Raw genomic sequence first — 11,719 nt, forward strand, 5'->3', positions numbered from 1 at the left:
ATATATAGCATTTGAAATACTGTAATTTAGCTTCTTCTTTTATTCCTCACGTGTTACTCTAATGGGGAAAATGTATTTTAACAAGTCATTTTGTATCCTACATAGAATGAAGAAAGAGAAAAGGTACATAGGTTTTTTCTTAAAATTTATAGCTCCCCTAAAAAAATATATAGGAATAGCTTTTTCAGAACATCTTCAATGATAAAAATTATTTAGAAGCCTAAAATTATTGATATAACTTTTAAAAAAATATAAATATTATTATTATTACAGTCTTTATCTCTATTATTATAAGCTATCATCATTCCCTTCTTGTGAGTCATTTTTACCTTTTTATTGAAACAAAAAAAGTAATTATTAAAAAATTATTTATTATACATTTTGATTTTGAGTTATTATTCCAAACACATTCTTCGATTTTTGAAAAGGCATTCCTTACTCTTTAGGAATTTAGTAAAACTTGAAATCTTATGTGTGCAAGTTATGAAATTTAAGGAGGCAGGGTTAATTAAGAGAATTCTTAAAATTCCAGGGAGTTTGTTAAGTTAGGAAGACCTCTCTAAAAGCTTCAGGAGATTCGTATTATTTAATGTATGACTGCTAATTGAATTTCAGAGGAGGAGGAGTTTAAAGGGTTAATGAAATAATTTAAGTTTAGGGCTTCACAAACCGTCCAAACCTTAAAGAGAGATGTCTTATAACATCTTTGTCCAGCAATGTGTCACCCGCCATTTTCAAAATTCAACCTCTACTATAACGCAAGTACCCCATTGCAGATGGATGATCCCTAGGAAACTGCCAACCAATCGATCTGCCAATCGCAGGCCGAAGCCCAGTCTGGGGGACCGAAACCTGCGATTGTGTGCGTAGTTGGGTCATGGATACCCGGAAGCCTACACCGCATATATCTTACTCTCATCCCCTTGGACACCAGTGCCAACCCCACTGGCTTGGCTGTTACCTCTATCATATACAAAATCACGGGAAAGCAGAGGCTCCGTCAGTTGTCATCGCAGGAGAGAGACTAGGAGAAGATAGCTAGCTAATTTCTTCCTAACCTGAGCTTCTTTTGTTATTATGCCCAAAACGGAAATGCAGCATAGGTTACATCTTATCCCCGGAGCATAATCTCTTTGCCCATCAAATCATATTTAATTATTCTATGTGATCTCCGACGGTGAGGAAAAGCTGGTGAAACCAAGACCAGCCATCGACGTAGCCTGCTGGTCTGAGATTAATACACGACCCATGGGGTCAGGGTTGAGGCTGGCTGGTAAGAACAGAAAGCAGCCTGGTGGAAAGTAAAAGAAGAATATCTAAAAGTTCAGTTTTACAGGAGGTCTGTGGCAAAAATAAGCAACAACGCAACTTGCTTCACAGCAATCAGTAATTCAGTATGGCACTGATGCTCGTGGTGATTCATAAGCAACTTGGATCAAATCATGTCTTACTGATACCTGATTGGATGTACGAATTAAAGGCCTATTTACACCCATTAAAAATATAAATTATAAACTCATTCCCCCCCAGGTCGAGCATAACTAATACAACAATGGATATCATAGAAATGTGGAGAAATAAAAAAAAAAAATTGAAGGGCAAAAAATTCCTGGTCGCTGGAGACTGGGGACTGGAGCCTTTTACTGATTGAATACATCGCCAGAAGAGGGAGCACGCTGGAAAATGTTATGGCGCCAGGCTCTCTGGGTTCGATTAGAATTTCTATACCATCATAAGTGATGATAAGATCTCCCCCGTTATTCGCGAAGAAGCATCTCCCTCGTTATCTACCCCCACACCAGAGTTGAGCACTGCCGCGTCCAAAACTAGCTTCCATTTTGCCATCTCGTTAACAGTCTCATCAACCGTGCCCTTGGTCACCATTCTGCAAAGGATGGAGCGGAGTCAAATGACACCATTTTTTTTACTTGAAAAAAATTAAAATATGTAGAATGGTGAGAGGGAAAAACGATAGATGGGGTTTGTCCGTAATTATTTCCTTCAAAGTCTCGGATGGGTTATGAAGTACCTGTTTATGGTGACAGGTTTAGTATGGCCAATGCGATGACAATGATCTTCTACCTGTCGATCAATTTGCGGGTTGAAATCCAAATATGGGGTAATTACATTATCAGCTCCCGTCAAGTTCAATCCCTGACCTCCAGCTCTGGTGGACAGCAGGCATGCTTTCGAAGTGTCATTATTGAAAGCGTCAACTATGTTTTGTTTGTCCATCACCTGAGTACTGTCAATGGATGGAACTGATTAGGCTACAAGGAATTTCTAGTGGCCAGATAAAGAGAAAATTAGGAAACCAATGACCACCATTATGATGTGCAATTCAAAAAGAAAATGCTCAAAAGTCCAGGTAGTTCAAAAGGATGATCATTGTTGTTCTAGGACAATACAAAACTGCCTAAACTATTTTACCAAGTGATGTAGCAATCTGTGGACATAGTTCAATGATGGTAAATATCAAATTGATTGCCCAGATCTATAATTTGAAAAACATTCCCAGATGAATTTTTCACACCAGTTTGTACATCAGATTTAGGAAACAAGTGCAAGTATCCTTAGCTAATACTCAACAAATGATGAAAACCAGCCATTTCGCTTAGTAATAAAAAAATAAAAAATCATGCTTCTCAACATCACTTGAAAGAAAGAAGATTCCCTCCAATTGTGATACTACAGAAGCAGGAACTCTGGAGGAGAACTCTGGGCTGTCCTGCCATTCAATGTTTTTACATCAAATGACTAATCTAAGGCTTCAAATCTTCACGTGGTCACATGCATGCACATGATTTCCACCACAGCACTTCCCACAATGCACAGGCCCCTTAGTGTCAACCAGAGGTCTAGAACATTAAAATACTTAATTTATTTATGCAATTTTTGGATGGTATAAGCCACAGCCATTCATTTGCTTAGATAATGTTTAGCATTGTGATAACATTTGCTTTTCAAAGTTCTTTTCACTCAAAAATACATCAAAATAATATTTTTTTTATTTTAAAAAAATTATTTTTGATATCAACAAATCAAAACGATCCAAAAACATTAAAAAAAATTAATTTAAAGCAAAAAAAAATCATTTTTTTTCAAAATCACAATGCCACCTCAATAACAGTCACAGCCTTACCACATTAGAGAAAACATGAAACCTCCACTGCATGCACTGAAAACAATATTAGCACACCAGGCGCAGACAACAATTGGTTCTAATAATAATAATAATGAATGTCAGATAAGTACAGGGGAGAACCTTCCATCAAGTCTTCTATATGTAACCCCAATTATATCCAAAGTCTACTCTAGGATGTCTAGCATCAAAGTTCACTGGCTAAAAATCAGAACTCGATGCCCGCACTTCCACAGGCCAGGAAGAAGTTCAGCTAATGCCTGCATGATATATGAACTTGCAAATTTTAGCTCACGCATCATATTCCAGCAGAATTTTACATTTCACCTGTTAATTTGAGCTTTCCAAAGAGTATAGACTGTTTTAAGACATCACAAGAACTTCATTATAAGAGTGCAAAAAAAAGACACCATTTCTTCTTTCTATCGTGAACCTAAATAAATCCAAATGTCAATCATTTATAGAAAAGTGAGGAATTAAGAAATAAAGAAGTTTCATTATTTGTACATGAAATCATCTGTAGAGGTGTCCCTGTCAGCATCAAACGCTGGTTTGCATTCCCTGCGACTGACACTGGGTTTTTCCACCTATAGCTGTTCTTGTCCTTCAAAGCATGCGCCTCATCCATTGCAACACGGCTCCACTGCCAATATTTCAGAATTTTAAGGTCATCTTTCTGTTGTGAACAGTATGATCAATGATGAGAATGGATGTGTCACATACATGCAATTTTTATTTTATTTTATTTTATTTTGGGGGGGGGGGGGGGGGGGTTTTTTTTGGGGGGGGGGGATAAAAGTTCTTAATGATAATGACTTGTATCAGAATAAGACACACCTATGTCGCTCAAAAAGAGAGTAGCAGACAAGAAGCACATTAAATAGAGGCAACCCAGCTTTGGCTAATGAACCCAATTCTTTTGAATAGGCAGATCGTGTAGCCCCATGATACTGGAGTGTAGAAAATGATGGACACCACCTTTTCTGTTCTCTTTCCCAGTTCTCCAACAAAGGCAGGACATCATTAAATGTGGACCAGGGTCATTGTGCAAGCATTTCAACAGTGTCAATATGTAATAGCCTGCCACACAAGATCAAATTTATATTGCAACAATAAAAGGTAACCCTATTGTCACAGAAAAGTAAAACAAAAACCAAAAAACATTACAAGTACCTGAATGGTCTTCCCGAGACCCATCTCACCTACTAATATGGCTGCATGGATACAAATGTGAGTGATTATTGATCAGGGTCTTTCCAAAGCACATAATCTAATATCCATATCCAAAAATGACTACACACCCTATTGGTTATTGGGTTAGGCCTGGTCCGCCCATGATGAATGGACGTGGTCCAACTTATTAGAGGAGTTACTAAAGAAAGTAGCCGTCTCCTCTAATCATATATAAAGGGACATAACTCATATGGAAACAATAAAGTTTTTCATTTGTTGAATAATCATTCTTTCTCTTCTCTCATCTTGGACATTCTGCATTACTTTGACAAAGCTTGTAAAGAAGTTCGTATTATGAAATATCACTTTGGTTCTAATAATTGAAGTGGCACTAAAATAACAAATTCAGGGATGCGAATTCTCACAAGTAAGTTTTCCTTACCAATCTACACACCCTAAAGTGCAGCCTCAGAATATGCATTTGATGGAATAGAAATACATCAGCAATATTCCAGCATAAATTAACTTCTTTTGATATACTTGGACCACACCAGTTTCACCGCTAATAACGAGTCCCTGACCAATCCATTCATGTTAAAATTTCAGGGTCCTGGTTGTTATATTTTATCTTCTTAAAATATACAGCCAAAGGTGCAATGTAATTTCAAAAGTAAAGGGGATTCAATCAAGGTAAACAAAGTAACATGAAGATACTTCAAACTATATGTACATAGTTTCCGGATTAATTACCACAGTTTATAATCTTGGATCATAAACTATAATGTCTCAACACTACTATAATAATAGAATGCAGGGCTCCTGAAAGTAGATACGTAACAACACAATGACAATGGAAAAGGGAATAGTAGAATACCTCCAATGCCCTTCCTGTATAGCAGAAGAAGAAAGGTGACACCACCCAGCTGGTATGGCTTAAGTACAGGCTGGAAATCTGAATCTGCAACTGCAGTGCACAGACTGCATCAATGTCGTCCTGCGATTATAAAACAGAGTTTCACCCGTTAAAGACCAGACCCGTCTAAGGGATAACCCTACATGTAGCAAAGACAAATAAATCAGAATTACGGATCATTTTCTTTAGGGATTGCAGAATGCACATGCATGTCCACATACATGCATACCACACACCCATAGATGCAGATGTCTACGCCCACACAGACAGTCTCAGCTAATTTGGGTAACTGGCTAGTTTTTAAGTGAAATCTCTTTTACAATCAACAAAATACACAGAGAAATATCACCATTCCGTCGCATGAATGCTCACAATACTAATGTTATCAAGCTTAGTAAAGCTAAACAAACCAATTTTGAGACAACAAAAAAGATGATTAAGGAAAATCAGTAGTGGTTTTATTGGAAAGGGAGAGCATAAAAGAACATGTTGCCACTCTTTTTCATTTCAAATTTCTCATGATATCTGGACCCTCTGTATTGAATTCAATTTCATAAATGACCAAGGAGATGATTCTTGCAAAAAAAAGAAAGCTACATAAAACCATGATATAACTGAAAGAAACAAAACTTCAGATTTTGAAAAAATGAAAAGAAAAGAGTACCTGAGTAAAAATCCTGACTGAAGAAGTTTCCACCTAGGTATACAGTTCGCGCGAGGTCAATCCAGTGCCGTACAGATCCCTCTACAACTCCGCCGATATTTTAGCGCATTACTGCAATGCTTTACCCACCAAATCATCATCTTCCACCGCCAATTCCTCCTCCACCAATTCCTCCTCGCTCGATTTTACATCATAAACCTCCGCCAAATCCCCACCGCTCTCTCACTCCTCCAACATCACCTCCTCATCTCATCAACCACGAATCGAAGGCCACAATTCCACACTGATGCCTCGTTGTCTCCTCTTCCTCATCCTCCAAGAAGAAATGCTCGGTCACTTCGACGCAATCGTCGTCGTTGCTGATGCTGCCAAAGAGATTTTGACGTGGTTTTGTGAAAGCAAAGGATTCTAAAGAAGAACAAGAAGAATCGATTTGTGTTTGCCATTTAGCGTGGATTGGAAAAGGCGAGAGGGCTTGGAGGAGTGGTTAGCCCACTCGTCTGAGATTTCATTGAAAAAGCGCTTCATTGTGGTGAGAGGGGGGAAAATAAACCCTAGATTGTGGTTGTTTTTTCAACACTAAATTGAGTAGCTGGGTGCTTCAGCTTTGTAGGAAGTGAAGGAGAAGCGCCATTTGTAGTTAGCAAGTCAGAGCGAGCGGTCAAAGGAAGAAAATAAATAAATAAATACATAAATAAAAAGGCGGTTATGAAAGTGACGAGAGCGGACTTGAGAAATAAATTCATTTTGTTTTTCCTTATATTCAAACATTTAAGAAAATTATTTGCATCCTCCGCCTCACTGGAGATTATTAAAAAACAAAAATCAAGAATTTACACGTGTGCAAAAAAAAATTAACAAACGGGCACTTTTAACCGTAAATCACTTTGAATATGGTAAGGGCACGGCATCCACCTGTTTCCGTCATCAAATCAATTTATTAATTAAAAATCGTTCCTGCAATTTTTTACTTTATTTTATTAGTGAACAGTCATAGAGGTAAAAAAAATATTTTTGAGGTTATTTAGAAATATCTCTAAAGATTTTTGAACCTTATAGTATTTTTATTTATTTTTTATATCTCTTTCTTTCTCTTCGAGTGAGCTTACAAGGTAATTATTTGCAGTTATTTTTGAAGTAATATAAAATTTATCAATAAACTCTTATTTGAGCCGTTGTGATACCTCGTCCTCATCGAAGCAAACTACAATGAGATGAGATGGATGGAAGCCAAGCCTTTTCGGTCGTTTTTCCGAACAAAGAACACCAGTGTTAGTCATCATCTATCCGGCCTTTCCCAAGCAATAGTAATAGATCGATAATGGAAAACAATTTGAATAAAGAGGGTTGAGAGAGTTTTTTTTAATGAAATTTGATTGTTTTTTCCCCAAAAAAGTGATAAAAGAAGTGATTTGGAAGGGGTTGCAAGGCCCATACCCACCATTCTATACAAGAATATCTGCTACGCTGTTATCATCACTGTATATTGACATGCTTATAGATAATGAATTCATCTTGGAGCTCATAGTATAGTGATGCTGTTGATAACACCTTGAAGCTTCGAGGTCTGTAACTTGCACTCTTAATAATCCAACCGATGGCATGGAGTCTGATTTCAATAGCATGGTCCACGCAACATTTGCTCTAGAGTACGCGACAGTAATTAGATCAAGGGCTCTTTGAATTGCAGGACTTCAGCATCATTTGATTCATGAATACCTTGGCACTCCAACAATCGCTGACAAACCTGGCTTTCTTAAGGATGAATCAGCGAGTTCCATTTTAAAGTTGTCAAATCCATGTTAATTGACACCTCTTAACCCACAGTGACATCGTCATTGATGATCTAACACAAGTACTTGTATTTTTAAAAGTTGGACTAAAAACTGGATACGTAACTAATCAGACCTAGCATTGAAAGAACTTGAGAGGACCATATAAAATTGAAGGGAAACATGAAATTAAACGTCGTAAACACAAATTAGTTATGTATTTACCAATATGGCATCTGAAGTTATATACGTGTGTGTGTGTGTTCCCATGAGTGGCATATATATATTTATTTATTTTCGGTCTCTTGATCTTATACTAGAATTTATTTTATGAGAGACACAAAACAGCACCGCATGAACATACTTCATCTATATAGACACCCTCTATAAGTTGGTGTCCAGTAATCAGATCCTGCGTTGTCGTGATAAATTTGAGGGGTGGAAGAAACAGGAACTAAACAAAGACCTCTGCTTTTGAGATCAAGTTTCGCATCTCCCTTGTCTTTTCTATCCAAGCCTACCCAGGGATCCTGAAATAAAAGCTGTGGGTGTGTTAATTATAGCTCGAAGGTGCGACTTGACCCTAAGAAAACACACTATATTATATCGCGCACGGCCTTAATTGCTTACATTTTGTGAATTCGAAGTCTTCATGTAAGGATTGCTCAATAGCTGCAAACATAAGGCAGAGTGCTAGCTATCAAGAAATTTATTTATTTATTTACTTAAGTAAATTAAAGGTGTGGATTAAGCTAACATGGCCGACAATATATCCTTATCTTTTTACTATAACCAGTCACACAACCTTTTCTTCCATAATTTCTCATAAAAAAAGATGGAACTCACAATCCTTACAATAAAAGGTGATCCTTAATATTTCCCTTGATATCTATTGTTAACCCTGGACACCATATTTACGTTCTAGTGATCATTAGACAAAGGATATGTCAAGATAAGATGATCACCTGCACTTGCCCTTGCAAGAATTTAATGTATTGAATTGCTTCGTATAGCACCGAGGCTGTATCAGTCTGAAGTTTAAACGAAAAGGAAAAGATATTGATTACAACAAAAAGGGTGGCATAATTAATTAATGAGAGAGATAAAGAAGAATACAAGTATATGTTTTGTTGAAAATAAGTTGTTCATAATGATCATCGTGCTTACCCTTCCAAACGGCGAGACAATTTGCTGAAGGGCCGTGACTCTTTCCGAAAGCTTGACTTTTGATGCTTGCATCTATTAAAACAAAAACACAAAGAAAAGAAGAAATTTCCACTAGCCATTATCATTAGCTTTAATTAGTGCGTCGGTACTCTTCTAATTGGGTAGTCCTAAGGGATGATATATATTAGCGCTCCATCTCTTTATATAATAGCACTCAATCTTTTAAAAAAGAGAGATGAAATTGAAGAAATGAAGAGGGGAAAAGGAGTGCTATCATGATCGTCCGTCCTATATATGTACCTTTACGGATGAAACTGTAGAGCTCTCGTGCTTAGCTTTCTTGACAGCCGTCTCTGAAGTTTCTTCACGTCTTTTCTTTCCTTCATTTGTTGTTCCATGCCCTTTTCCAATCTGCATGCAATATATATACTCAGATACTTTGCTGAGTATTAATTTTCGGCAAATAAAAATTTACCACGTTAACTGATCTGCTCTCAACAAATTATTGATCATGAGGAAGTAATGTTAGAAGCAGCAGTTGCACGGACTAGAGGTCACGTAATTAACATACGGAGAAAGGCAAGCAAAAATTATATATCAATAGCTGATTAATAAAAGATTCTCACCGGAGAAGAAGTTTGGATTCCTTGCTTTCTACTATCAGATAAATTGATCGATTTAAAGCAAGGTTTAGGCACTTGAAAATCAACCAGTGGCTTGCTTAAGCGATTAGTAAACGTTAAATCATCTGCAAAGTTTCTCGCGCTTCTGCTTGTAGCATCAGGCATGCCATAGTAGTATTTGCTGTTATCTCCGACCACGGAGCTGTTGAGGCCAATATGGTATCCAACACCATTGCTATTAAATGACCGTCTAAAAGGGGCCGTAGGTCTTCCACGGTGTTCGTTATCTACTTTAGGATCACGGCTGTAACATGATTGAAAACCTGAGTTTCTGCTTTCTCCCACTAAACATGGTGTGGAGTTGCTGTTAGTTTGATACTGGCTTGAGTAGTGATTATTTACAGAAGGTTTCGGGGATGTGTTGCCTGTCAGTGGATCGAATAATTGCCGTTTTACTTCTGGGTTTGTTGGAGCAATACACAAGTGGCTGACCAACTTGTTCAACCTTCCACTTCCAATCAAGCTCTCACTGCCGTTTAATTGCTTTTCGAAGTTGTTAAAGGACGTAGGATTCGTTAATTCCCAATTGTTGTCCATCTTCTTGAAGTAGTCACAGGCTGGTCCAAATATTCCAGATGACATAGTACTAGTTGTCTTGGATGACAAAGCGTCAAGTAAGTTATCTCCAACGTCTTGACTGTTTTCCAACTCTTCATTGCTTCCAACTCCTCTGGTAGGGTTCAAAACAAATTAAAGCATTAAATTAGTAGAGGTGTTCCACACGGAGAGCAGATAACTTTACCGTTCTTTTTGACAAAAAAGAAATGAAAGATGTCGAATGCAAATTCTTTCAATATGAAGTTAAATTTTTATTTCAAGCAGATCAAATGAAAAACAGACAAAAAATAATATGAAAATATATATAAAAATAAAAGAATAATTCTTGATCCATATTGAACCTCTCTCTAAATGCATCTACCCATTTATCCAATAATATAGCACTAGTTTCTCCCTTTTCTTGTGCTAAAAGATTCTTCTCTCCACACATCATCGTATTCAAATAATATATTTGAACAAAAACATAAATCAAGATGACAAAATAACACTCTCGATGACTAGCCAAAAAAAAAAAAGATGACAAAACAACAGTATGATATTTGTATATGTTATATTTATGTTCCTTTTCATCGATCCAAGAAAAAACTATGTAGCATTTTACTTACGGTGCTATGAAATTAACTTACAATAGAATATGGTTCCAAAGTTGGCTATGATCTGAAGCATGTTCTCCCATCAATTCGGTTGATGAAGAAGGCTCAACGAGTTGGCGAGCGGACTCAACGGTCAGTCCAGAGTGATTAGAAGCATTAGTAAAGGATGTAGATATGGAAAGATCCTCTTCGCAAGTGGAGTTAGAGCTAGGGTTTGACTGTTGCCATGGACTGGTATTAGTCCATGAAGAGAGTGATGCTGCATGGTGAAGATCCCACCAATTTGGTGGAGTGGAGGAAGAGATTGCCACAGAGTCATCAGTGCATTCTTCGGCCATATTAATCTCTAAAGTAGCAAAAATGTTATATTGGAATCCTCTTTTTCTTCTTTCTGTTGGTGGAGGTGTGAATTTAAGGAGGATAGATCACATCTCCATTGGTGGTGACGTACGTACGTTTATAGGTTATATGCATCAATTATAGAGGAGACAATAAATTATGCAACCTGAGTTTCTCCCACTAAGTTTGTGGGCAATTATTATATTGAGGGCTGGACCAGGAAGAGTTTGGCTCAAGGTTGCTAATGTAGGGTTGTTGACAAGTTTGGTTTAGGCTTTATTTTCTTATTGGACAGTATTGGGAGCCTCTCTCTCTCTCTCCCCGCGTGAGATTTAACCAATTTTCTTATGGATAAGGAGCATGACATTAATGAGTACTGGTTCATAAGCAAAAGGAGAGGAACTACATGCTCGTCTTTCAAATATTTATAAAAGGGAATAACGTTTGATCTTCATAAACTTCCTCGACTTTAATGGCTCCATTTTGATTATAATGAGTACTAATTAGAGCTAGAGAGAAAGAAATGGCCAGACGAAAGGAGCGAATACTTAACTTGAGCCTGGATTGTGGAGTGGAAATAATATGTAAAGCCTAGAAAATAAGGAAAGTGGTCTTCTCTTTTGATTTTCATTTGCTATCACCATAAAAGGCCTTGTGCGTGTTAGCTTTTTTTGACATGTGTGTGTGTGTGTGTGAGTGTGTATCGTTTGCTTCA

General features: G+C 37.3%; 2 protein-coding genes across 6 annotated transcripts; both read right to left on the bottom strand.

The window, feature by feature from the left end:
- Positions 1-1,381: 1,381 nt before the first annotated feature.
- On the bottom strand, positions 1,382-6,379 carry LOC105128260 (protein CHROMATIN REMODELING 19; the record flags this gene model as incomplete). The annotated part of the gene is given in 10 exon segments (XM_011029856.1): positions 1,382-1,885; positions 2,030-2,245; positions 3,266-3,402; positions 3,699-3,785; positions 4,316-4,356; positions 5,190-5,283; positions 5,286-5,309; positions 5,893-6,143; positions 6,146-6,190; positions 6,193-6,379. Coding segments are annotated over 10 exon segments (1,245 nt in total), but the record flags the coding sequence as incomplete, so codon positions are not given.
- An 873-nt stretch (positions 6,380-7,252) lies between these two features.
- Positions 7,253-11,117, bottom strand: LOC105126077 (uncharacterized). Of its 5 annotated transcripts, XM_011026829.1 has the most exons (8): positions 10,699-11,117; positions 9,458-10,184; positions 9,132-9,242; positions 8,832-8,903; positions 8,630-8,695; positions 8,295-8,336; positions 8,012-8,206; positions 7,253-7,611 (listed from the first exon to the last, which is right to left on the bottom strand). In XM_011026829.1, exons 1-7 carry the CDS (start codon positions 11,001-11,003, stop codon positions 8,030-8,032), a joined length of 1,500 nt encoding a protein of 499 aa, XP_011025131.1. In that variant the 5' UTR covers positions 11,004-11,117; the 3' UTR covers positions 7,253-7,611; positions 8,012-8,029. The 5 variants fall into 5 exon arrangements, with proteins under 5 accessions (XP_011025131.1, XP_011025125.1, XP_011025139.1 ...); XM_011026823.1 differs by lacking the exon at positions 7,253-7,611 and having other exon boundaries at positions 7,941-8,206; positions 10,699-11,116; XM_011026837.1 differs by lacking the exon at positions 7,253-7,611 and having other exon boundaries at positions 7,941-8,194; positions 10,699-11,113.
- Between the last annotated feature and the right edge of the window lie 602 nt (positions 11,118-11,719).

Source organism: Populus euphratica, unplaced genomic scaffold (assembly GCF_000495115.2).
Source record: "Populus euphratica unplaced genomic scaffold, PopEup_1.0 scaffold1.1, whole genome shotgun sequence".
NCBI classification, from domain to species: domain Eukaryota; kingdom Viridiplantae; phylum Streptophyta; class Magnoliopsida; order Malpighiales; family Salicaceae; genus Populus; species Populus euphratica.